Source organism: Adelges cooleyi, unplaced genomic scaffold (assembly GCF_023614345.1).
Source record: "Adelges cooleyi isolate 19-005CV unplaced genomic scaffold, UGA_ACOO_1.1 ACOO_flye_CR_arks_rails_tigmint_CR_PRNA_9, whole genome shotgun sequence".
Classification (NCBI taxonomy): domain Eukaryota; kingdom Metazoa; phylum Arthropoda; class Insecta; order Hemiptera; family Adelgidae; genus Adelges; species Adelges cooleyi.
This window is the reverse complement of record NW_026096579.1, coordinates 15,947,456-15,974,567: the sequence shown is the minus strand read 5'-3', so window position 1 is coordinate 15,974,567 and position 27,112 is coordinate 15,947,456. Positions and strand designations below refer to the sequence as shown.

At 28.7% G+C, this 27,112-nt stretch overlaps 5 protein-coding genes across 6 annotated transcripts; 3 read left to right on the top strand and 2 right to left on the bottom strand.

Moving 5' to 3' along the window:
• Positions 1 to 1,225: 1,225 nt before the first annotated feature.
• On the top strand, positions 1,226 to 5,011 carry LOC126846312 (cilia- and flagella-associated protein 45-like). The gene is made up of 8 exons (XM_050585623.1): positions 1,226 to 1,546; positions 2,756 to 2,916; positions 3,403 to 3,592; positions 3,666 to 3,839; positions 3,918 to 4,091; positions 4,155 to 4,370; positions 4,455 to 4,624; positions 4,929 to 5,011. The coding sequence occupies exons 1-8, from the start codon at positions 1,226 to 1,228 to the stop codon at positions 4,990 to 4,992; spliced, it is 1,470 nt and encodes a 489-aa protein (XP_050441580.1). The 3' UTR covers positions 4,993 to 5,011.
• A 1,538-nt stretch (positions 5,012 to 6,549) lies between these two features.
• LOC126846995 (60S ribosomal protein L6) lies at positions 6,550 to 10,268 on the bottom strand. Of its 2 annotated transcripts, none has more exons than XM_050586914.1 (5): positions 10,127 to 10,268; positions 9,171 to 9,452; positions 8,991 to 9,097; positions 6,858 to 7,209; positions 6,550 to 6,781 (listed from the first exon to the last, which is right to left on the bottom strand). In XM_050586914.1, the coding sequence occupies exons 2-5, from the start codon at positions 9,450 to 9,452 to the stop codon at positions 6,620 to 6,622; spliced, it is 903 nt and encodes a 300-aa protein (XP_050442871.1). In that variant the 5' UTR covers positions 10,127 to 10,268; the 3' UTR covers positions 6,550 to 6,619. The 2 variants fall into 2 exon arrangements, with proteins under 2 accessions (XP_050442871.1, XP_050442872.1); XM_050586915.1 differs by lacking the exon at positions 10,127 to 10,268 and adding an exon at positions 9,784 to 9,807.
• Positions 10,269 to 10,425: 157 nt separating this feature from the next.
• On the top strand, positions 10,426 to 15,060 carry LOC126846991 (two pore calcium channel protein 1-like). Its single transcript, XM_050586911.1, has 13 exons — positions 10,426 to 10,920; positions 11,006 to 11,190; positions 11,248 to 11,412; positions 11,604 to 11,729; positions 11,903 to 12,219; positions 12,278 to 12,377; positions 12,437 to 12,617; positions 12,686 to 12,904; positions 12,976 to 13,095; positions 13,159 to 13,498; positions 13,585 to 13,877; positions 13,964 to 14,073; positions 14,132 to 15,060. The coding sequence occupies exons 1-13, from the start codon at positions 10,854 to 10,856 to the stop codon at positions 14,249 to 14,251; spliced, it is 2,343 nt and encodes a 780-aa protein (XP_050442868.1). The 5' UTR covers positions 10,426 to 10,853; the 3' UTR covers positions 14,252 to 15,060.
• Positions 15,061 to 16,296: 1,236 nt separating this feature from the next.
• LOC126846994 (rhomboid-related protein 2) lies at positions 16,297 to 19,737 on the bottom strand. The gene is made up of 8 exons (XM_050586913.1): positions 19,471 to 19,737; positions 19,027 to 19,050; positions 18,763 to 18,930; positions 18,489 to 18,677; positions 18,288 to 18,427; positions 18,013 to 18,226; positions 17,817 to 17,930; positions 16,297 to 16,701 (listed from the first exon to the last, which is right to left on the bottom strand). Exons 1-8 carry the CDS (start codon positions 19,516 to 19,518, stop codon positions 16,507 to 16,509), a joined length of 1,092 nt encoding a protein of 363 aa, XP_050442870.1. The 5' UTR covers positions 19,519 to 19,737; the 3' UTR covers positions 16,297 to 16,506.
• Positions 19,738 to 20,078: 341 nt separating this feature from the next.
• LOC126846992 (equilibrative nucleoside transporter 1) lies at positions 20,079 to 24,946 on the top strand. Its single transcript, XM_050586912.1, has 11 exons — positions 20,079 to 20,496; positions 20,586 to 20,748; positions 21,345 to 21,426; positions 21,753 to 21,925; positions 21,992 to 22,137; positions 22,196 to 22,428; positions 23,079 to 23,207; positions 23,312 to 23,423; positions 24,057 to 24,142; positions 24,221 to 24,420; positions 24,502 to 24,946. Exons 2-11 carry the CDS (start codon positions 20,612 to 20,614, stop codon positions 24,611 to 24,613), a joined length of 1,410 nt encoding a protein of 469 aa, XP_050442869.1. The 5' UTR covers positions 20,079 to 20,496; positions 20,586 to 20,611; the 3' UTR covers positions 24,614 to 24,946.
• Positions 24,947 to 27,112: the final 2,166 nt, after the last annotated feature.

Sequence of the window (27,112 nt, the reverse complement as noted above, 5' to 3'; positions counted from 1 at the left end):
CCATTAACGGAATCTAGAATCCTTGACTGTTTATTACTTACTATCTTACTAATTTCAAACATTTACAGATTCGCATCGAAGCGTTTATTTGAAAGTGATTTTATCGCTTTCAGTTTTATTAATCCCTGAAAACCTAATATGTTCCTTCCCCACTGTGCTCCGAACCGACTATGCTGAATTCTTTAAGTACATATTATATTTTATGTAGATGCTCTAATTTCTTAATTATTGTAAAGTGGCTCAAAAAATTAACCAAAAAACTTTTCTCGAATATTCGAGGAAGGACTAATATCTAATGTCTGGTACATAAGATAAAAAACGAAAAAAAGGTGAAGTTTTCCCGATTTATTAGTGCTATTAGAGTCAAAGATGATAACATAAAAAAAATCTTTAAAATTTTTTGGGATTTTCCCAAAGGAGAAGAAAACATTAAACTTTTCTTAATTTTCCTCTTCGCTCCGCTTTAAAAAAAATTACCTAAAAAAACGATACAATCGAATAATTTAGATTTTAATCTAAAATGTCTGTTCAAGAATACTTAAAAAAAATATACTACAACACCAATGCTTGTGTCCTTAATCAGTTTACATAGTTTACCGACACTGTTGAAAAACAACGACAAAAACCAAGCAAGCTGATTTATTAATTATTTAGAAGTGATAGAACTCCAGTGAAACGCTTCTAATTCGAATTGTCGAGTCCAGCACCGTTCAGCTGTTAGTAAAGAACAAATAAGTTATCTGCTGTGCAGTGATCGAAAATTCGCTTTTAAAAAATCTTTTTTAATTTGCTATACCGCTGTAAATATACTGTACACTATACTGTGCTATCATAATACCATCATAGTAGGTAATAAGTAACGGTTTCGCTGTTTGTTGGGTAAACTTGCGAGAAATTGACGTTTCTCTGGGAACACAAACCGCTGTGCCCTTAGCGACGACCGTTCTGTCAACAAACTCCTTTGGTTTCACAATATGGTACCTCGTCTCGACACGTATGAAACGTATAATTCTCATCGCATTTTCCTCGTTGTTGATTCGGAAGTCGCTTGCGTTCAACCGGAAGTGTAGTCTGGCAAACAGACTGTGTGAAAGGTCCGTCTTTACATAATACAGAGAAGCGTGCTCGTGGCATTGGCAAAGTGTCTGCGCTGTGCGTCTTTTGACCGGAGCAGCTGTTAATATATACTTATAAGTCTCCCTTGACCGGGGAAAATTATATTATCATGACCATGCCGAAAAACCACGTCCGGTTCGATGAGAACAACCGCAGTGGCACCGCCGGCAATCAAAGGCGCCACGCTTTGATCTGCAAGTTGGACAGGCAAAACAAACCGTTAGCTACCCCGCCGGACCTGAGGGTCATCGACAGGGTCACTTTTGGTAGGTTAAAGAACAAGTCGGTGGTGGTGACGGCCGAAGAGCGGCGGATGTTGGCCGAACGATTGATAGCCGAAAGGGAGAGACTGGAGAACGAGAGCGCAGCCAGGAAAAAACAGCTCCAGAGTTACGACAATTTAAGGACAAAGGGCAGAAAACTAGCACAGGTGACGTTTTGTTAAGTAGATATTTAAAAATTACATAATATGTATATTATAATATATATATATATATATATATTATAGTCTTGGTCATGAATAAGATGTGCATACATTTTTTGCTTTCGACAATAATTATACTTTTTTATAAGTTATAACTGTGTCTAAAAAAAAAAATAGTTTTCAAGTTGGAAAATCTGTTTAATGAGAAATCAAAATTTCCCATTATGATCAAATGTAAAAAAAATGCACGGGCAGTACTTAGGTTGAGTTGAGATTTGAAATTTTAGGGATTTTTATTTGAATAGACTACTATTGATTAAAAAAGTAAGGAGTAGAAAAAATTGAATTAAATGAAAAACGAACAATAGGTTATTTGTACATAATATAATGTATATATTTATATATTTTTTTTATATTGGTTTATTTCTGAAGTAGATTGTACCATCTTCGATGTATTATGACGTGCTATCTATCTTGTAAGAGCCGATTACAACGTTTTTGTTTTCGGCTCACGTTTAAAAGTATACACTGTTGTGTTATTGTAAAATCAATAGCGGTTACTTATGAGATTCAACCACACGTTTGATTGATGCACTCAAGACTTTAAGACTTCAATAATTATTTTATCACTCACGTGAAGGTGCGCCCACAGGGGAAAATTCAAGGGGAGGGGCGACTATAATTTTGTAATAGATTTTAAGAATTTAGGATAATATCCTGTTGGTTGATGAAGAATTCGCATATTCTTAGACGAATAAATTTATGTGTTATCTAAATTAGAAGTCTATTTTATTATACATTAATAGGTAATTCAAGCGTTTAGTGCGTACTTAAGTTATATCCATTGAAGTAGAAACTCGGATAAAAATTGGTTTCTCATCTGAAAGGCTAGAAATGAATCGTTAAATGTATCGAGTATGCTTCTACCGGGTAAATGTGAATAAAAAACATTATAATGACAAAGGAATATTGTGTACATTATACAAATTGTATACAAAGTATAATATTAGTAAACATGAAAAAAATTATCTTGGTACCTAATCATAAATCAATTAAAAAAAACCTATGTACAATTTTATGAATACAAATTGCTGGTATATATATTTCTCAAACTGCAGACACTATGTTCTACCATATTGACTCCTCATCACAATATATTGCAAGTATATTCATTTAATTATAATACAAATAATAGATTATGCGTTTGTTAAACAGTTAGACGACGATGCAAACAAAAAATCCAACTATTTATTAGCCAGGGCACACCAATTGAGACAAGACCAAGAAGATGAAATTAAATGTTGCAACTCGTTGATATTGAGCACCAAATGCCATGCTATAAGAAATGCCCAAATAGCAGAAAAACAACTTATACAGTAAGTATATTGTTACCTATAGCAAAAGTAATTATGCCTTTCATCCAATACCTTTCCTATATTTTTTTTTATAGATAAAAATATTTGGTAGGCACATGTCTTCATACGGTTTTATATAGATCACTCGTTTAAATTTAACTATGAAATCTTTAATTTCTATAGCAGACATATTTCCGAATTGGTAGTTAAATATTACCACCCTCAATTAACAAAGTTCACTCTAACACAGCTATGGCACATTTCTGTGAAATTCAATTTTTTTATTGTATTCGATTCAAATAGTTTTTATCAGCAAATTTAGCAATACAAGTAATACCTACACCTTTTATTTTGGTACACCCGAAATAATTAAAACGACTATATAGCAACATGGGTCACCAATATCAACCAATTAGGTATACCATTAGGTAAAAGCTAACCCTAGGACCTCTGACTTATGGTATAGGTATTTGTATATTTAAAAATGTACATGTGAATTGTATGCAGGAGAGAAATGAAAGAAGAGGAACGTAGGATGGAAAAGATTATGGAACAAGAACGGATTTTGGCAGCTAAGGAATACGAAAAAGCAGCGGAGACGGAGCAACTGAAAAAGAAATTGCAGGCGATGGAGATCGAGAAGCAAATGAAAGAAAACGAGATAGCCAGGGAAATGGAAAACGCCAGGATCGCTGAAGTATAATGCACTTAACACCACAATTGGGTTTTATATAAAATATTGTAAGTACAAAACGCGAACAGTCCTGTAGGAAGCAAGGGTCCGGACGGAAGCTGCGATTGAGGCTCAACGCGAAGAAGTCAAGGACTACAAGTCGAGAATGGAAAGACAAGCGGCGTTGCGCAAGGAGTTTCTGCAGTTAAACGCCCAGCTGAGAGACATGAAGAAGATCGAACAGGAGATGAACACCATCGAAATGTTACAGGTTATGATTTTTTTAATGATTACAATTTAAGACGCACGACTTCTTGTATACGACAGATGTATTTGTATGTCTATATAGATTCAAGAATATACTCGCAAGAAAAACGAGCGAGAAGCGGCGTTCGAGGAAGAAACCAGACAGCAAAAATTGCTCAAGGACAAAACTCTTGCAAAGATACAAGCTAGTCATCAAGCGTCGCAAGACATGCAAGCGGCCAAAGATGAACTAAACGCTCTCAGGATCAGAGATGCGGTACGTTCTCTCTCATAATTCTGACATATTACAACAATCAGTTTTGGATGATTTTTTTTTAAGGTGGAACGACAATGGCGCCATAAAGAACGCACGGAGGCGTTAAAAAGAGCTAAAGATGAAGAAGAACTGAAGAAAGCTAGGCATAAACAAATCGAAGACCAAAGAAAGAATTACGCGTTTGAAATTCAAAGGGAAAAAGAAGAATTTGAAAAAATTGTCAAACTCAATGTTGAAGATATTGAGAAAACCAAAGAGCTGGAAAATAAACACAAACAAGTATTGAAAAATAATTAATATTTTATGCTTACCTATAATACTTGTATTGCATTCAGAGTAAAATTTGATTTTTATTTGAAACAGAAAATAGAACAACACCGGAAAAACCTTTTGAAACAAATTCACGACAGGGAACAAGAAAAGATACAAGAGAGGAAAAAGTTATTCGAGGAAGGTATTAAGCTCAAACAAGAGGAGTTAAACAGACAGAAAACTTTACAGGAGACAATGAAAAATAAAATCGACGACCTCAAGTAAGTTATTGCATCAAAGTAAATAATACCATTTAGACCATTTGCTCTAACTAGTGGGGTGTATCATATTCATTAGGCTAATCAAATGAAAAAGATACACTTAAGAGTTAAGGTGTTACCTATTAGTAGCAAATATAAATCATCCTCAGTGACTATTCTTATTTCTTACTATACTATTTATTATAAAAATAATAATACACATTCTATACTAATAACAATCAAATTGTATAGACACTTGAGCAACACCGTACTTACTATGTACACTATAATGGCTCTAACTATTTATTTAACTTATTTGTTTCAGAGCACACAATGTACCAGAAAAATACGTTCAAGGAATAGAGAGACAATTAAAGTTAAATAAATAAAACATTTATTAATATTATGGTCCAATATAATATAATATATGTTTTTTTACCGAATATATTTCTTGACACTAATAATATATTGTTAAAAGATTCTTAAATATGAGTCTACAATGTTAACTATTTTTCGATTTCAAATATTTAGAAGTATTTTAATTATTTACATTTTCACATATAACGTTAATCTTGTGAATCTATAAAACAGGTATAACTCAAGTTTCATATTTTTGTACGAAGAAAGTTTGTAATTTACCGAAACTCATCGATATTCATTAAACTATGTTGTTCGTGTGAAATGGAAACTTCATAATCAATTTTAACTTTAAATTCTAGAAATAACGAGTAATTACCAATAAATTACATGTGACATAGCTGATAGGATAAAATATCAAAATATAAATACTATTGAGGCTTAGACTCAAAAAAATTCTAAGAAGAAAATCATTAACATCCCACTGTCGAGACTACTAAGTCGAAATTCGAATAGCTTTAACTTACAAATATAAACTTTCACATTTATAAAACAACAGCTGTTTTTTTGGGGGGATTTTAGCACTTGAAGTTAAGTAAAATATATTTAAATACACATTTAATTAACAAGGAAATAGGAAAATATGTAAACATTAACATGGTAAAATTGGAAGGGGCAAGGTATAGGCAAAATAGGTACATGAATGTTCAGTTCATATTATAATATTGTGTTCCCCTAGTTTTATTTTTAATTGCTTGTATCACTAAACCGAGTAGGATAATATCGGTAATAAAATTTATAATTATTACTAACGTGCGTTTTAATTACACCATTGGTCAAATTACACATTTCTCGCTTGACACTAGTATATCATTTATGACAGAAAGTAGCATTGTAAAATAAAACAAATGGAGGGCAGAAATTAAGGAGATAAATACATTTTTTTTTTTGAGAAAATAACTGTAGTTACAGTTGACCTAGATAAGAACAAGTATGGAGGTAAAGAATATAAGGATGGATAATTAATAATCATACCAAATTAATAAAATTATAATATATAAAAACCCCAAATCATCAGTTTTTGTTGGCTTCATAACATTTTAATGCTCAACTAATTAAAACACATTTTTCTGGTTTAACAAGATATGATAGGCATCATTGTTGAATTCTATCAAGTAAAAAGTTAATCAAATTTTACATAAAATACTTCCTTCGAGTATTGACTAAATAACTAACATAATATTCTTTCTCGTGAAAATCCAGCAGAAGATAAAAATGTCTGTTCATTGTACAAGTCCTAATAAAAGTTTTTAACCTTAGTATTACTTTGTGACAATTTTCCATTATTCATATGTACTAACTATTATTTGACTGTTTACACATCTTAAATAAGAATTCAAAGCAATTTTCAAATGCACTCTTAACTAATTTTACCTAGCATGTTAAATTTAAATTTTGAAATTTAGGTACAATAGTTTGTTACTTTACATTTCAATTTATTGTGCTTTAGAATGAAGTTCCTGCACTATGCAATTCTTAAATAGTTGGGATTCGTAGTAATACTAATAAAATAAAAAAGACAAATCCAATAAAAATACACAATCATTTTTATTGATAATGTACTTATACAAATAAAAATAACCAATAGCCAAAAAATGCTTAAAATTGCATTCTGTGGGGATATTGGTTATTTCTTAAGCCAAACATGGATGAAAGGTACAAGAAAAATGATTTCTTAGCAGGATGTTTCTTAAGAATATCCAATATTTGGGCATCTACAGTTTTTTGATCTGTCTTTCTAGTTTCAGATGGTCGGTAAGTCTGAAAATAATTGAATTACAAATTATTATTTTAACTTGCAAAATATTTTTAAAAAAATTATAATAATTTTAAATACCTTAGGTTTTGAAACAAATAGACTTTTGCTCTCATTCTTCTTGGGTTTCTTTTTCAGCTGGACGCGTTTAAAATACTTGTCATCAATTTCCTTCGGAATGGTCACACCAGAAATGTCCAACTTGGTTTTGGTGGCAATCACATGTCCTTGGTGAACACGTCTAAGTGGGATCGCATTCAAGATAAAAGGTCCAGTAATCAAAAGCAAACCAGTATCAAGAGTTTTCAACAAAACTGCTCGCTTGCCCTTATGCACACCAGTTAGTAAAATCACAATTGTTCCAGGAGTCAACGATGAACGAGTGTTACGTTTGTGTTCCTTAAACAAACCGCGAGACCTGTGCTTCTTCGGTCTGAAAACAATTAAACACACTAATATTAAATGAACTACTATCATATAATTTTTTTTTCAATCTTTTATTGTTAATGTATGCGGAATGGACCAAGTATGTTGCTCTGTTATCATGCAAGATATATTATGTAAAAATTGGCTAGTTGTAAATCAAGCAAAATATGAACAGCCTCATGAAGAAAATTAACTTATTTAAAGTTAAAAAAGTAAAATTTGCCGTAAGTTAAAATATTTTATTATAATATCAACTGACTATATCTATGACTATGTCTATGACTATATCTATTTTATGAATCAAATTATAAAAGTGTTTTTATGTTAATGTGAAGGAATTAATTTTATATTCTAAGATCTTTAATATCAACTATAGTTACTTAATGTATCATTTATTTGTGTCCATTCTATAAATTCTATTATAAATAGTGCATAAATATAAATTAATTTGATTTATGAACACTCTTTAGCACAGATATACTTCAATGCGTATAGTCTGCGACTCTGGTTCAATATAAATTTAATTGTTTCATACATAACTCAAAATCTTTAAAATTAAGTGAAACTGATTTTATTTTAACAATAAATGCACTTAATTAATATTTATTTTTTTATATTTAAATAACAATTATAGCTTATTAATTGTATTATGGTATAGTTTATAGATTTCTCTCAGTTACTCTCATATGACAGTTATGACAACGCATTTACATATTAAAGATTCATATGAATTCCTGAAGTAAGAAACCTGTAATTGGTATACTGATACATTAATAATTGTAGGGCAGTCTATTTAATGGAAAAATAAAGGTTTTTTTATTTTATTTGTAAACTGAGTTATGGCCATTTTTAAAAACCACTTTTTACTCATCACTCTACCTTTTATTTTAACAAGTCTCATAAAATAAAGTATATAGTATTATTAACTGTATCATTTGTTTGTGTCCATTTTATAATAAAATAAAGATTAGAAATGGTGCATAAATACAATTGAAATTTGTCTATGAACACTCTTTAGCACAGGAATACTTCAATGCGTACAACCTGCGACTCTGGTTCAATTATAATTAAACTAGTACTTTATCATTTAAATTAATAACATTTTATAAGAAATAACATTGGATAACAGCTTAAATGGTCTATTTAGGGCCATAATTGCCTTCTTTCAAGACAAAGTATTGCTAGAACGAAGGATGGCAGCTCTTATTCACTACACAATTTGTCGCCCAGTAAACAGGCTACCTAAATTAATATTTTTTCCACCGGAACCTTTAAAGTAATCAATGATTTTAAGTCATAATATGAAGTATGGGTACGTAATGTATAATTTATTTGTGTCCATTCTATAAATTCAATTATAAATAGTGCATAAATATAAATTAATTGAATTTATGAACACTCTTTAGCACAGATATACTTCAATGCGTATAGTCTGCGACTCTGGTTCAATAATAATTAACTTAATACTATATCATTTAGAATAATAACATTTTTTAGGAAATAACTTTAGATAACAGCTTAAATGGTCTATTTAGGGCCATGATTTCCTTCTTTGAAAAGAAAGTATCACCATTATATCAACCTCACAATACCTGAAAAACCTAGGTCGATAATTTAATCCTCAAGTCACAAATTGAAACATCTATTTGTAAAAATATTATACATTAAAAATGTAAATATTTAATGCCAAGCAAAAGATCTTAAAAACAATTATGCTGTTTATTTATCATAATTCATACTCTTACTCAAATAAAATAAAATAAGGAACTTCGTTCCAATAACACTTACGTTTTTAAGGTTGGATAGTAAGCTTTGCGTTTAACAGTGTGTACTTCACGAGTTTCACCATTCTTTTCACCTTTAAGTGGCTTGACAATGATGGACTTCTTCTTTTTCTGTATAATTCATATATAAATTATAAGTAAACACATTTTTTTTAATTGAAAACAAATAATTGTGAATAATTACTGGTGATTCGATAGGCTTTCCAGCAGCCTTTGCTTTAGCATATAATTTTGCTTCAGTAGGCCGGTGAACAAAACGCCATGTGCCACTTTTGTATACTACTTTCCACGTAGCAGTACCACTCGTTAAGTTTATCTTCTTTGATGGTTTCTTCGTCAATGTACCAGCTGCTCTTGCCTTCTTTTTAGCTTCAAATTTTGCCAAGCTCTTAACTTTACTTGGTCTTAACTTCTTTTTGGCGTCCGTGGACTCAGATTTCACAACTGCTTCCTTAGCCTTAGCCATCTTAAATAAAACATATCATTTATAATTTCTCAATTAAACAAAATAATAAAATTTTTATTTTGTGTTGTTAACTAGTAAATTTATTTTTGGTATATTGTACGTTTCGAAGTAGTACTTATTTTATTATAAATGTAAATAAAAAAGAATAACTGAGTCAACAATTATCATACTCTTTAATAGAAATCTGGGTCTATAAGTTTACGGTATCAACATTCTAAACATAATAATTTTGTTATTTAATTTATAAAAGCTTGTGTAAGAGATAATATTGTACATAAACTTTAATAGAATATGTGGTCTTATGTGCGTATTAATCCAAAAAGAGACTTACTTAAGAGACAAGATGTAACAAGTTTTAAGTTATTGTAATAGTAAAATAAAAATTTCAAAAAATTGAGTACTTAGTTTTATTACCCAAATTTAAAAATACTACACAATACTAGATAATTAATGTATTAAACTTTTAAAAAACGTTATCTATACTAAATGAAAATTGTACATCATCTACAAAATATGAATTATTAACAACAGACTAAATAAAATATTGCCGAATGTTTAACATTTAAGTTTTACATATTCGTGAACGTTATATAAAAAGGCTTAATAGAAATATAGAAATATCATAACACCATTTATAATTTTTAAGATTGAAATGGATAAAAAGTAGTACTTACTTTGATGGAATTATTGTCGCCAATTTTAAACAACGTTAATAACGCGAACTATTATGAAATAGAGAACGAACCTGGACGTTTGTTAATTATTGTTATTGTACATATCAGAACCAATGCAACATAGAGGTTAGGTTTAACAGTGTGGCCAACTTTTTGTTCATAGTATATGTTATCTCGAGTGACACGAATTTCATGCGACCATAGACCAGATAATTAGTATAAGATGGTCTACGACCACAACTCATTGTTTACGCTCGATTGCTCTTATCAATAAACATAGTGTTGTCTGTTAAGTGTTAACAATTCGCACTTCGCAGTTCGCTCAATGCACTTGGAACAAATTGTCAAGGCTCAAGCCCTGGACTACTCATCATTCATCAATCAAAAGTAGTGTCTTCATAATAATTGTGGTTCATCTAACAAGTGTTCCCAAATTGTAGTTTCTACAAAAAAAACCACTTAAGTATTACATCATTTGCATAAAATAACTATTAATATTAGTCAAGCCTATTGGTTGTTTGTAAAGTATTATATCCTAGTGTTTTATACAATTATATATTCAACATCACGTAGTTCATGTATATTTTTACTGGAAAAAAATGGGAAGCTTTTACTAATTACATGAAAAATATATTAATTACTATGAAGTGGTCAAATATTTGGCTAATGTCACCAAGAAACCAGCAGTTTTGAGTTTTAAACTGTCGCTAAAATAAAATAAGATAAAATGGCAGACGGCTACTCAAGATTTGATGATGATATTGTGAACTCGTATCATTCCCAATCACCTACCAGTAAATACTTATTTATCCTATTATTTACATTTATCCTATTCGAGTTGTTTGATTTAATACTGTTTTTAACATCTAATTTTTAAAGATCGAAATGGAGATGTTCCGCTTAGTATTAACGAAACGACAATTGCAAATGATGATGGAGAAAATATAGATTTAAGAGGACATTTTGATGGAAGATTAGATGTTATATTTAGTGATGGTGACCGTAGAATTGATGTTGACCAATTTTGGGAAATGAACTATCATGAGGCAGCAATTTTTTTAGAAGTAAGTATGATTGTAAAAATATATACAATGGTTAATTAAATTAATACCAATTATTAGGAAGGTGAAAACAACGAAAAATTTGATTCCCATCCTCATGAACCAGAAGCTCTTCCTGCTTATCTCTTGGTGCATAATAATTGGTATTATGGTATGGATTTAGCAACATCATTAGTCCTTATAGTTTTAGCATTCGCTGAAGATCCAGCAACACCTCCGTTTGAAGTAAGAGTATAAGTTTTCTATATTATTAAGAATTCCGAAATATTTACAAATTATTTATAATTATTCACATAGATGTTGTAAATGGGTATGCAGCAATTTGCTTACTAACAAATTCATTTCAAGCAATTTCATTTGTTATACTTAACAAATGAAAAAAAAAAATTTTTTGTTTAACATGTATTTTATTATAGATGCCAGTTGCTCTCCACAGTATTATTGAATTGTTATCTCTTGGTGTTATTGGCCTTGGACTAGCTTTAAAACTGAGATGGATGGGATGGTTAACAATATTAAAACATAAAAGAACAATGTTAAAGGTATGTGTATAGTTGATTATTTTATAATATACAATCATATTATTTGTTGTTTAGGTTTAAAATATGTTATGCTGTAATATAGCATCTATAACATAGTTATCTATAACATAGTTATTGATAATGTTTTAGTATAATCTTATGCTACATGTCATGTCTTTAAACATTTTTTTCAGTGCGTTACTTTAGCAATTATGATTGTAGAAGCATTTATTGTATTAATTCGTGAGACATCTCATTTTCGTGTTACACGAGCACTCCGGCCAATCTTTTTGGTAGATACTCATTATTTAGGAGGAGTTCGGCGTTTCATTCGACAAATACTACAATCGCTACCTCCAATTTTTGATATGCTTTTGCTGATATTCTTTTTTGTAACTGTGTATTCAGTGCTTGGTTACTATTTGTTTGAAAGCTGTACTGATGAACACAATCATTTTGACACATTGTTCAACAGCTTTGTCAATATGTTTGTTTTGTTAACTACAGCCAAGTAATTAACCATCAACATTAAAAAGCTAAGAGTTGGCCAGTAACAATTTTTTTTTTAGTTTTCCTGACATCATGATGCCAGCTTACTCCAAGTCCAAGTGGTATTCATTATTCTTTATATCATACTTGTGCATCGTATTATATATGCTCATGAATTTAGTAAGTAAATTACATTTTTTAATTTATTTTGAGATTCATTAATCAATTTTTTTTTTTAGATGTTAGCTGTTGTGTATGAAACATTTACAAGTATTGAAAGGGATAAATTTCGCAAATTACTTTTGCATAAACGTCAAGCATGTCAAAATGCTTTTAAACTGCTACTGACAAAAGAAAATCCCAATCAAATGGAGTTTCCTCAGTTTGAAGGTCTCATGAAGTATTATGCTCCTAAAAAAGGTAATTTTAATTAAAAAAATTAATAATTTATGATAAGAGGTAACTTAATGTGTTATATTTATTTTTAGGCAATCGAGATACTATAGTGATGTTCAGATTTTTAAACACAAGTGGATCTGGCTCATTAAATATTGATGAATTTTATTCTGTCTACGATTCTGTAATGATGTCTTGGCAACCACAAGCATTAGATACACCGTGGTATTTTACCGCACCTCCTACAGTTCAAAATATTTGTCAAATGGCAAACTCGATTATCTCATGGCCTTATTTTGATCATATATTTTGTAATATTTCTTTTTTTCCCTTTATAGTTTTCTTTTATTTGTTTTGATTTTTAATTAATGTTATTTTTCAGATTTTCTCACTGTAATGAATGGTATTGCAATGGTTGAACGTGGCATGCACACATACCCAAATATTAATGAGTCCATACTTGCATTTAGCGCTGGATGGGATACATGTTTCTTTTTAGCGTGTATGTATAGTATTCTTTTATTGATGAGTATTAATAAATAATCTGAATTTTTTTAATTTTTAGGTTTCACTATAGAAGTTGCTCTTAAAACGTTAGGATTAGGACTGGAACGCTATTTTTCATCAGGATGGAATTTGTACGATTTTGTTGTAACAATGGGTGGTTTAATTGGTGTTGTGTCGTTACGTTTCTTTCCGAAATTTGTATACGTAGTTGTGTTTAGACCTCTAAAACTTTTAAGATTATTTAAATTGAAAAAGCGATACAGGGATATCATTGGTACTATGGCTATTTTGTCACCTTTAATTAAGTCTGCCGGATGTGTTATGCTGGTCATGTATTATTTCTTTGCTATTATTGGAATGGAACTGTTTGCCGGCTATGACATGAGAAATTGTTGCAAGTAATGATTTGTGTTTACTATTTACATGTGTACACAATATTAATATGTTATTGTTCTTATAACTTATATTTAATTTGTTTTTTTAGCGGTACAAATATTGAAACTTATTATAAGTACACGCCAGACAAGTCTGGATATTACTACTTAAACACGTTTCCTAATTTGGCGGTAAGCCTCGTCACACTATTTGAACTCACTGTTGTGAACAATTGGTTTGTCGTAATGAACGGTTATGCTTCAAAAGTGCATCCTACCAGTAGAGCATATTTTGTACTTTTTTATCTTTTCACTATGGTCGTTTTAACCATTGTTGTAGCGTCTGTCTTGGAAGCTTTTAGATTCCGAATTCAGTACAAGAAACAAACAACAAAACGAGATGGTTTGTATTACATGTCTTATTATTTTTTTAGTGTCTCGTTTAAAGTATCTTATTAATTACACCTTGCATTTTAATTTATTTTGTAGAGGAAAAACTACTTCATGAAGAAGTTGAATTAAAATGGGAAGATGTTATGAATTATGTAAAAGATTTTCAAGCGTTACAGAAATTTAGATCTGATATGTTTGTTGGAGTTGTAAGTATTTTTCCCATTATATTGTCAAATATTTAACACTTACCACTATTATTTTTAGGGCAAAATAACCTTCCTAGGAAGTAGACCAAGAAATCGACAAGTACTTCAACGGCGCATGTATAGACATGAAATTGATCAATGGATGCAAGAAGCTGCAGCTATTGATAAACGGCTTTAAATTGGTATTTGTAAGACATGAATAACGTATTAATCCAGCAAAGTTTTGTTAAATGATATAAAAACAGTACACATGTAATATCACTGTTAGGTAGTAACTAAAAACTATTTATTTAAATTTTGTTGCTAAACACTTGAGATTACTAAAATTAATCTATTTTTGTTTGTTAAAATTGAAAACAAACTAATAATTTTATTTATTCCAATCATAATGTTTTAAAATCACCGAGGATCACCATCATAACCATTCTTGTTATTATTTATTAGTTATCACTTTCTGTTATGTATATTTTATTAAGAACTTAATATCTTTAGTCTGTGATTGTAGTGTTAACTTTGGACAAAAGTGGCCAGTATTATTTTTTATTTATGGTTTAATTTTTAGAAACTTGATTTGGTTTTTTTTTTTGCTTATTGCAGTACTTATTTATTGAGTTATTTTTTATTTTTGTCAATTTTACATACAAAACTTAGAACAAATGTAGTAATGATCGAACAAAATAGTAAAATCGTTTAATATTATTTTTTAGTGAAACATTTTCGTAGTTAGGTAATAGATTATTAATAGTAAATTAATTGCTTATGATACAGTTAAATTCTGCAACTAGCTTGATAAATTTTGTACATCAGCGTGCAGTAAGTATTTTTAAATTTGAGGGACCAGATACACTGAGGTTTTTGTTAATTGTATTCATGTATACAAAAAATGTTCTAAAACTTTTTATTCATTCTTACCCACGACAATTAAATTATTAAATAACCCTTTAACTAAAAACTAAAATCATTGTAAAAAATAATATTACTATTATTTAATTAATTTAGATATATATATATATATATGAAATAAATATGAAAAAAAAAGCTTTTGCATTTTAATAAGTATCGATTAATTTATTATATTTTTAGTTTTCTGCTGAATGTTCAAGTAGTTTTATTTTAAACACTTCTTAGTCATGGTGAACAAAGTGGTTTATAATTAACCTCTAATTTATTTTTTAGTTTATAAATATTAATAATAATACAGCTCTAGCTAACTGAACAAAACAAAATACATACTAGTTAGATAAAACTATATTGTTTAATTGAAAATTATTCCTACCATTAAAAATAAAAACAGAATATTAACAAGTTCCTATACTTTGGAAATAATTAATATATTACATTTTATTTACTTGAGAAATCATATCAATAACATGACACATTCTCTTATGACTATCAATTAAATGCAAAACTAGTTTTTCGGTTTTTAAGCAATTGTGTATTACTATATTTTATAATGTTTAAAATAACTGTGTTTTCTAGAAGTATTACTTGAGTATACAGATATTGTAAACATTCTGTAAATCCTAATTAAACTTGTGTTGTGAAACTATTTTGTATTAACTATATTGTATTAATCTATAATTTTAGTCAATCCTATTTTAAAGTTTTTTTTAAATTTTTGTTAACCCACTTATTAGTTTTATTTATTGTATGGTTTATTTTTTTCAAATATATATTATAATTAAAATCTATTATTTCGTGCATATTTTATTTGTAATAGTTTAATGGTAAAACAAATGTTCAGATTTCTGATGACATGTTTTTAAACATTACTTTTATGTTTTACATGTGTGTAGACAACAGCTAACCACTATTTATAATCTCTATGGTAGGGTGGCAGAAACTGATATCTATAATTTGCAATTTCAATGTAGGTAATTATATTGGTGTGTTTTAAAATGGGTATTACACAAAATAGCAAAATATAGTATTTCTGGATGCTTTCATTAACAAGCTATAGTTGCTAATATTAAAAACATATATTAGTCGAAATGTCAAAACGTATTTATTCTAATTTTTAATTTTGCTACTGAACAAACATGGCCATCATATAATTGGATGTCAAGTAAGTTCTTCTTGATAGTAACTTAACCCTATAATCATAAATTGAAAAAAAAAATGCTTTATTTAAAAAAAGTAAAATTGTTTTCTTTATTGAACAATAGGAATTCAAATAACATATAAATAATACAAAAAAGAACATAAATTTAATAAAATGGACACTTGTGAAAAAATACTTTTAAATGGACAACTTGTTTTACAATAAGTAGAAATGTTTACTTTGGAAATTATAGATCACAAAGTAATATAAAATGATTCTTGTGCAAATTAATAATGGTTTAATCGTAAAATACTAATGGCATATTAAATACTTCAATAAAAAAAATATATATTTTATATAATAAAAGAATTTGTATAAAATATTAAAATTGTTTAATACTGTTCTTTAGAAAAATACTCTGGTATTACAAAGTTCCATATCATAGCTGTTCCCATTAATATAATATAAATTGTAAAGCAAATCCAACTTAATCTTTTTTCCCATGGTCGAACGTTGAGGTTACGCAAAGTGTATACTCCAACAAGTAGACCTGCCATAGCACCAGCTAAATGTGCTGTATAGCCAATCTTTTAAAACATATAAAATAAACATGATTATTTAATAATAAAATTACATCCAAAAAAAAATTCTAACTTTTTAAAATTACATTTAAATAAACACTTTGATGCTAATCTGTAGATTGTAGGAGTACAAAAATTGATAAAAGAATTGTAGCTATAATGTGCTTAAAATTACATTTTTGTAATAGGGTACATACGATAAGGGTTAATCATCCATCTATAATATTAGTTGTCGTTGTTACCTATGTATTAACAACACGTACAATAGATTTTTAAGAAAATCGTAAACGTTTCAGCCTCACCCTAGACCTACCTGCAGTCTAATTTTCAGACCTTAAGTTCTAAAAATTAATTTGAAAAAGTTTAAAAGATTTCAGCCCTTCTAGAAGAAAGTATTTATGATATTTTTATGGTTTGTCAATGATTATCAATGATATTTTATCTCAATAGTATTCAAAATAAATTTAGAACAAATCAGACTATTTTTAAAAAAGTTATAGAGCGCCGTAATTATATGACCTGAAGTATGTAAATTTGTTTGGTGTTTTTCTCGATTTGGAAGGAGAAGGGGGAAACTTTTCAAATTTTTGGTCCAATGAAGTACCTTTTAGGTAGGAGTTTTGAACTATATAGTTGCTACATGAAGAAATTAGTTGTGATTAAAAAAATATCATCCACAAAAAAAAAAATACATTATTGTAAAAATAATATCTTCACAGCTACTCATCAGAGCTGTATTATATTTAGACCAACGATCAACTCTAATTATATTTTCAACGTAATACCAAAAAATGCATGACGTTAAAAATCATTTTAAAATGTAAAAGCAATACCCAGTGAACAATTTTTTTATCTGTAGATAGAAGGTAAATTTTATCATCTCGGGTATATTAATCATCAAAAGCCCCTATATATACCTTGACTGAATACAGTTTTGTACTTTTATTTCTATTTTTTTTTTTTTTTAATTGTTTTTACTAATACTAATGTTTTTAAGTAGACTAATTAATTTAAATGTATAATAATAATTTTTATTTTGTTTCTTAATACTTAAAGTTTGGTTAAACCCAAAAATAGTGTTGTTTGTACTACTACTTGTATTTAGTACAAAAATAACAAACCTGATTATCAGTCTCCACAAAATATCGGTTGTAAATAGAAGAGCCAGTATCAAAAAATATTAACACTGAAAATATTAGCAACTGATAAATACCAAACTCCATTTCAGACCAATTCTATAAAAGACAAAGCAGAATACACTGATAAAGAAAAAATCCACAATCAACTGAAAAAAACACTCAAAGAAAATATTCTCACAATTATTATTGTAGCAACATGAGCCGTTATCAACGCATAGACACCTCCAGACGCTCCAGCTAAATAAACCGAAGGGTCGGTTACAGATGTAGCCAAAGATCCAGCCACCACACCCGACAAGTAAATTGCTACTACCCTCCATCCACGATGTACCATTTCTAATGGTACACCTAGTAGTATTTGAACGATTAAATTAACAATCAAATGAGTCTGCCTATAAACAAAAAACGTATTTAATATATTTTCTCCCGATCAATAACTTATTTCATTTTTACCCGACATGCACAAACATGTAAGTAAGGAATCGCCATGCTTCACGTCTACGATGTGGATTAAAAATAAATGTTGATGCCATCGGTCCTCTAATTGATTCTGTGGTTTGCAATTTTACAACATCCCAAGTAAAAATGAATATCTTAAACATACATGATGGGATTATAGAACTTAATTTGTTTTTTATACCTCTGATCACGTACTTCAACCAGACTGACAAGAATCATGCATAACGCAGGTGGATTACATGAATATTCGTCTTCGTAATCACCATCAGTGCGATCTAAACCAGAAGTTCTAAGTCGAGGGAGTCCTCTAGGTACTATTGTGTAATGTATGTATTTGTTAAATACACTTGTAGTTAAACTTTTCGCTACAGGATCATTTTCCATCTAAAAAAATAATATTATTTCATTACCATTTTTTAATTACTTTTGTTTTTATATTAAAATATTACTCATAAATATAAATACTAACTAAATTTAAAAACTCTCTAAAGCTAATATATCCATTTTGATCGCGATCTGCTGCATGTGCAATGGCTGCTACACATTTAGGAGGTACATTGTAATGATCGCCTGCTCCTCGCTTTAAGGCTTGATGCAGTTCCTTAACGGAAACATTACCGTCACTGTTTTTGTCAAACTATAAATTAAAAAATATTTTCAATTAATACTCAAGAAAAAACAACTGTACATAATTTATGTGATTGAAAATTAAAAAATGAGTTCAAAAACTTACTTGGTTGAACAAAACCTCCCATTGCTGAAAAAAAAATAAGAGATAGAGAGTTAGTTTTTTAAGATTATTAGGTCTGAAAGTAATAAAATCATTTTCAATAGAACACTTAAATACTAATTTGTAAATGGTTAGGAAATGTTTAAATGATAATATTAATTTTTTTCTTCTTATTTTAGCTTTGACAAAAATCTACAAAGTATGTATTTATCATTTTTAATAGGAGGTAGAGCGTGGTAGGTTAAAATTTTTTGACAACCTATAACTATAGCTAAAACACTAAGAACCGAACACAAAAGCATAGAAAATAATATATAATTTTAAGCTTATATATATATATACTCTCAGCTCTACATTAAAGCTAAAATAGCTAGCAAATATCAAAGCCGACATTAATTACATTTTTTTGGAATAATTTTTTAAAGAATATAATATACTTGTACTTACAGATTCGACAGCGCTTAATGGTATGCTTTGAAATTGATGATTAGCCATTTTTTTTGTTAATAGTTGTTGAAATAATGCTAATGTTAATAATTGTAAGTACCTAACTACAGAATGTAATTCATGAGGATATTTTAGTTATTTTTATGGGTTATCGACTCATTAGAAAGGAATTTCGAGTACCTTCTCTACAGCCTGCCAAACAAATTACAATTATTAAATTTTAACCGATTTGATTTGATTACAAATTGTTATCACTTCCAAGTGCATTGTGTGGGTCAATGTTTGTTTTCATTTCTCTAGAGAAAGAGAAAAAAAAGTCAACGACCATCATGGAAAGAAAAATAAAACACCCAAAAAAGTAAATGTTGATAAGATTATACAACATGCCAGCTATTTAAAGATTTTATCTTGTTTTACTAAGAGTATCATTCATTAATCGTGATGTACTTATATTTAAATGTAAATGACAAACTTGTAATTCGAATACGCATGTGCAACGATGATCAGGCCAAGACAAACAGCGCGCTCACAGCTGGCCGCTGGAACTACAAGCATACTCCTTCTGATATTAGTAAAAGGTCTATATTTATAATATTGCTAACTTCATAAACGCACAATCTGTTAAATGTAATCAGTAATGAGTAATCCCAATTCCGTACATCCCTACCCACTTTAGAAATTCGAACTTGGTTTTGTGAATTATGAAATATAATAAATAAACATTGGCAATGTAGATAATTTTATGCGTTTTATATATATCATACTTCATAAAACGTTTTTGTCTACAACTACAGCCCCTGAACTATCAATAATCGTTGATTTAACTTAAGCAACACTAAATAATTATTCCACTATTCTGCCTGTTTTCCTTTTCTTAAATCTAATATATTATTCATATTTTTATTGAAACCTATTTGTTTTTAATAACGTCTTATTATAATAATCAGCTTATTGGTCTATATATAACTATCTCATTGTTTAATAATGAAGGATGTAATTTTTTTATTCAAATTATATTAGCTCACAGTAGGTTCATGCTATATAGATTATAAAATCAAATGTCACTTATCTAATATCTTTTTATTATATTTAAATGATATTTCATATTTTTGCAGGTTGTATACAATTAACTTAAACGAAAATGGACGACATCGAACCTATTATATATACAGGAAATACTACTAACAGATTATTTGGAAGTCCACAAGTGTTGGACAAAAATTTGGATGACATAGTTGTTAATGAAGGTGGTGGCGTTCCATTAAAACCTATTGACCGGTAAATTAATATATTATTATTATACACGTTAAAATTAAAAAAATGTATTAATCGTAAATATTTTTATGACATTTGTTGTCAATCGTAGTATTACACACATTTGTCATTTACCATGTTTTATGGTTTATGTATTATGTCAGGCAATCTAAATGTTTTATCTTTTACATTAGTTTAACGTTTATAACTGATATTAGTAGTACTAAATTGTTTAATCATTTTATTGATACATAGTAAAAGACATATTATACCTACCTAAATATACATCAGTCCAATTATTAATGAAATACGCTAACATATTAAAGCACTTATTATCACCAATGGATTTAAATGACCATCCAAAATATGATGATAACTAAAAAAAAAATTGTTTTCATAATAAAAGTACATCAAACCAATCGGGAAGAAAATACTGTTCAAGTCGGGTGTACTTACTACTGTTGAGTTACATTTAACAATGTTCTTAAGATTAAAATACTCGTATATTCAATGTCCTAAAAATACAATAAAAATAATTGTCATGTAATATACATATTATACAACTGTTATTACAAATATGATAGTTATACTTGGTGTAAAATTATGCATTTATTTTTCAGATATTATTTTGGATACCTTATATTTTATGTGCTTGGAACTTGTCTTCTTTTGCCATGGTTTTTTTTCATGACTGCACATGATGTAAGTGTTAATTATTAGATAGATGTTAAGTGCAAATTAATATAGTCATAATTAGTTTTATTTAAGAATGACCACATATTTTGCTTGAATCAAATTAAAAATAAAATAAGACTTGCTTTTAAAGCAATTCTTTTAAAATTATATATTTTTTTAAAACCAAAGTATTAAAAATAATCTTGTATAGGTTTTGTTATCGTTATTAAAGCTATAACTTGTTTTATGACTTCACAAGACTTCATTATAATTTTACCTATTATTAATTAATTAGGTAAATTGAATAGAGATGCTTTATTTTTGAATTATTGTTAATTTTTTGTTGTTTTAAGTATTGGATGTATAAACTACGAACAATATCAAATGGTAGTAATGAAAACATATTGTCACACGATCATGACATGCATTCTTCGCGGCTTCAAGCTAATTTTACATCATTTCTCACTATTAGTGCCTCAATCCCCAGTACATTAGTATTGTTTGCGAATACTTATTTGGCCAAAAAGTGAGTGTTATTATCTTTAATTATTTAAAAAAACATGTTTTTTTATCAACTCTTTGTAATTTTTAGGCTGTCTATTCAATTTCGAATGATAAGTTCTTTAATGTTCATGTTACTTTTATTTGCGTTTACAACATTATTTGTCAACATAGATACGGATTCTTGGCAAGTTTTGTTTTTTTCTATTACATTAGGGACTGTTATTCTTCTCAACAGTAAGTGTTGGTAGATTTACCTAATGTAATATAGTAATAATACATTATTTTTTTTTAGTCGGAAGTGCTATAATGCAAGGAGCAGTGTATGGCTTAGCGAGCTTCTTTGATAGTGGCTATATGACTGCAACAATAAGTGGCCAAGCACTAGGCGGTGTTGTTGCTGCTTTGGCACAAATATTAGCCTTATGGTGGGGCGCATCTCCTGTTCATAGTGCTTTTGTATATTTTTTGTTCGCTAACATGTTCATCTTGCTTTCATTAGTGCTGTACACAGTTCTAGTGAAAATGGTAAGTAATTGTTGTTAAAATGTTTGGAATGTAATAATCTATATTACCTATTTGTATTTAAAATTATAGTATTAATGCTTGTACAAAAAAGTACACTAATGTCAATTCGTTCACCAGTGCGAAGTTTAAATAAATAATTGGCAATGTGATAATTTACATATTAAACATGATTTAAAATTCTCAATACTTTCCTAAATTTACAAAGTAACATTTCTGAGTTGTCAGTTGTTACAACTTTGCCAATGTGTTTCTTTGATGTTTTCACTTAGAAACTTTTTATGACATTTAACGTAAATAACCTCCATGACTTTTTGACACTCCTCCTATAGTTAATAATCTAAATTAGTAGGGTAGAACTATCAATATAATTAAATCTTAGTATAAATTGGTTTTTCTGTTTATTTTGACACAACTTACTTTCTAAGTTACTCAAGGAACTCGCCAAATATGTAGTGTCTTCTTCGTTCTATTACATTTCACAATTCAACTTTATTTCCTTATTGTATTAATTCTATGAGACTATGTGAGTAAATTAGAAATGTATTTTTTATTCCAATAAAATCAGATTTAATACATTTTCTAATTGTTACTTTAAATTTACCTCTACACAGTAGCTAGTACATTTTTAAACCCAATATTTGATTTTGTAGGACATCTATAAATATTATGTCCATGACTTGCCTGCTAGCACATGGATGAGGCAGTCATCGTCTATTCAGTATGCGACATTAGAATCTGAATCTGCAAACACTGCTGATAGTATTGTTGTTTTAAAAAAGGTATTGATGTACAATTATTTAAAACTGTATTATTTATAAACACAAAACTAGGCTGGTAAAATTATAATTAAAAATATAAATGTGATTAAATTTGTATGTTATAGATATGGAAATTAGGTTTTAGCAATTGGTACTGTTATGTGGTCACCATGGCAGTCTACCCAGCAGTTACAGTATTAATATCTTCTAGTGAGAAAACTCACAGTGCTTGGACAGGTAAACTTTGTCAATTATTAAGAACTAACGTGAAAGTGTGTGGCAGGTGTCCCGGCACCTGAGCGCTGAAAATTAAGCCGTAAATGTGGCAACCATGTTCATATACAAAATAACAAAGTTATAGAAAGTAATTGAAAAAACAACCAGATACTAGATATGGCTAAAATTTAAGCAATAAAAGCTTTACATCTTATGACTCAAGATACTGATATTTAAACTATAGAATTAAATACACAAGCTGTCATGGGCTCAATTTCAACTCGTGTAAATAGATAATAATTGAACAGAAAATATTAAGTTAAAAATATGAATAATAACAATACTTTGTTTGTTACATAGTATCATAGTATAATATTAGAAACCATAACTTAATAATGAAAGTCCCCAAACATACAATATTTTACCACTTCGTGCTATAGGTATTTATTTTAAAACATATCTGAATAATTATTACATTAAAATTGACAAAAAGTGACTTATCAACTTATGCCATCCCACCACTAATAATATAGCTATAATATTTGTATAACAAAGTGATAAAATGTTGTTGATGTTTTTTTAAAAATAACAATATAGTATACACATTGACTATGTGAGTTGTTTAATAGTATGTTGTGAATTTCTATTTTCTAGATAAATACTTCGTACCTGTGATGGCCTATCTATTATTCAGCATATGGGATTTTATAGGGCGATTCATTCCAGAGTGTATAAAACTGGTAATTACAATACACTTGCTAGCTCTCAGATTAATACAAAAAATTAATGAAACTAATTCTTTAAACATTGCTCCATAGCCAGATAATATTGTATGGCCATCTCTAGTGCTATCAGTTGTAAGAACAGTTTTTATACCTTTGCTGTTGCTGTGTAATGCCCATCCACGCCAGCATACGCAAGTTTTAGTACGCAATGATCACGTATATGCGGTTATCATGTCACTTTTTGGATTTACCAACGGAGTAATATCTAGTGTTACAATGTGTTCCATACCTAAGTAAGTGTCTTAAACCAAAATATCCATTACAAAATAGCTGACATCAATTTTGTTCAATTAAAAAAATTTTATTATTTGCAGCTTGGTAGACAAACACGAACAAGAGACCGCCAGCTCCTTAATGGTAACATTTCTTGGCGTTGGCATCGCTACTGGTTCTATAATTAGTTATGGAATGGTTAATTTGTTATAACAGAATGGCTATAATGGCCAATTATAATATTTTGTTATAATATAATAAAATAATAAATATTTGCTCTCTGTTTTATATTTAAATTTATATTTTAACTAGATTTTTCTTATTGTAAATCAAAATTTAGGCATAAATCGATTAAAGTTGTATTATCTTTTATTCTTTATGTAAATAAGATGAAATCAAGTGTTGTAAAATGCCACTGAAAACCAACTTATGTCCTCGCTGTATTTTGGGTTACTACCTCCTATATCTATATTTGTATTGTAAATAATGTAAAAATTAAATTAAATATTTTATATCTCTTATAATAAAGTCAATTATATTATTGTACCATGCGTTGCTAATTTAACGTTTAATTAAAAAAAACAGTAAACTAATTATTTATGCGACTACAAGTGAGAGATGTATTTAACCCGATGTCACATTTGAATTTTATGTTTTAGCTTCGATGAGGACAAGACTTTTACAATAATATGTTTTTAACTTTCTCCTATTTTTACGTCTGTACTAGAAATATCTTTTTAATTTCTCGACCAATTTTTTCACTTGGCAAGTCCGTAGATAAGAAATCCTACCTATAAGGTATTTTATTCCGCCAATACTTTAAAAAGTTCATCCTGTAGTCTCTTTTCAAAATTGATAAAAATACACTTTAAAAATGTACACATTTTTTAACTTTACACTACGGTGCTTTAAGACTTATAAAAAAAAGTTAAGTAGTCCTAAACTTGTGTGGGATAGTTTTTGACTATACTACTACTATGTACATTGACAATCTATAATTAAACAATTAAAATTACTATGAAACCATATTAAACGAGTTTAGATTTTAAATATGAATTATATCTAATGATAAAGTAACTTCTTGGGGATTCGAACAACACTGTCAGGTTTAGAGAAAACTAATTACAAAAACTGGTTATCGACCAGTCAACATGTTCAGCAAATTTTTCTTTATTTTAAAGTTAATAAAATATATACGTTACCATTTAAAATTCTTAAGTTCATATGGTTTTAACATATAAGAGATGGGGTTATATTTTTCGAAAATATATTAAATTTGTCCCAACTAATAACTATAAAATTATAAAAAAAAATAATTTAAAAGAATCTAATATCTTCTAAGTTATTGACTGGTCCATAGTTAACCAATCACTCGGTATATATATATATATATATATATATATATTTTAAATATTCGATTATTATTATTCCTGAAATCCAGATTTTAAATTACTGTGTTTTTAATTTTTGTAAATAATATCACTATTATAAGGGGGTCGTCGCTGGATGGCCGATTAAAAAAAAAATCAGAACTTGGTTGTTTTCACACTCCAAATTACCTATTTCATTCTTAAATTTACATATTTTTTATAAAATGATACTTTTAACTAGTTTCTCTCTAGTCTCGTTGGACTTTTTTGATATTATTAACACCAACGTTGACAATTTATATTTTAATTCTGATATTTTTTCTACTATTTTTCAGGTAAAATTTAATTTTTAAAATCGAGTTTACTAACAATACTGACGAGAGAATCTAGTTGAAATTCTCCTCTTTTTAACGGTATCGACATTTTTTTCTGTGACTATTTTGCTTTGACCTACGCGCTTTAAAAGCTAAAAACAATATTATTATTTTAATTTCTAAATGGTTTTCTCCCAAGACAAGTTTTGCGTTTCTTTAAAATTTTCTTTTTTGAACCGATACTACGGTTAATGCCAATAATATAATTTGAAATAAAAATAATGTAACTTACAGCAGACTAATAAAACTACTTATAAACTAAAATATAATATATTTCGTAACGTGAGAAAATCAACATCGCGCCAATTTGACAGCTGTTGACTCCCACGACAGCTGTAATAGTATAGACTATAGGTGTCTTGATAAAAAAAAGAAAAAAAGTTAAGCACCTGTTATTAGACGCCTATTTATCTCGGTACGGCTCATAAAATTCTAAAGCGTTCATACCTAACGATTATCGTGTCAACATCCGACGAGCTGTCATATGTGAAGTCATAGGGGATCACGTTCAGAGATAATAATAATAATAATAATAAACCGACTATATATTTTATAAAACAAACTTCAGACTGCTCGTCTGTGTATAAAAAAAAAGCTTGAGCATTTTAACAAAATTCTCAGTTATTTCTAACAGTTGATGTTGAATAAAAAATTAGTAATAAAATTCAACTCATCGATCACTATAGAGTGATTTATACAGGAAAAATTGAACTTTCAAAATGTGTCCTTAAAATCAGGATTTTGTTTCAGGACTTCCAGTAGGTACCTTTAATATATAATACTATAATAGTAATAATAGTTGTTGTTGTTTACAAAAAAAATAGATATCCGAATGAAATAATATAGGTGTATGTACATAAACACAAATCGCAGATGTAAAAAATAATAATAATAATTTCGATTGAAAAACGGAGATTTAAAACCCTATACCGCTACATAGTTACCTGTTGCTAAACGCTATATATATA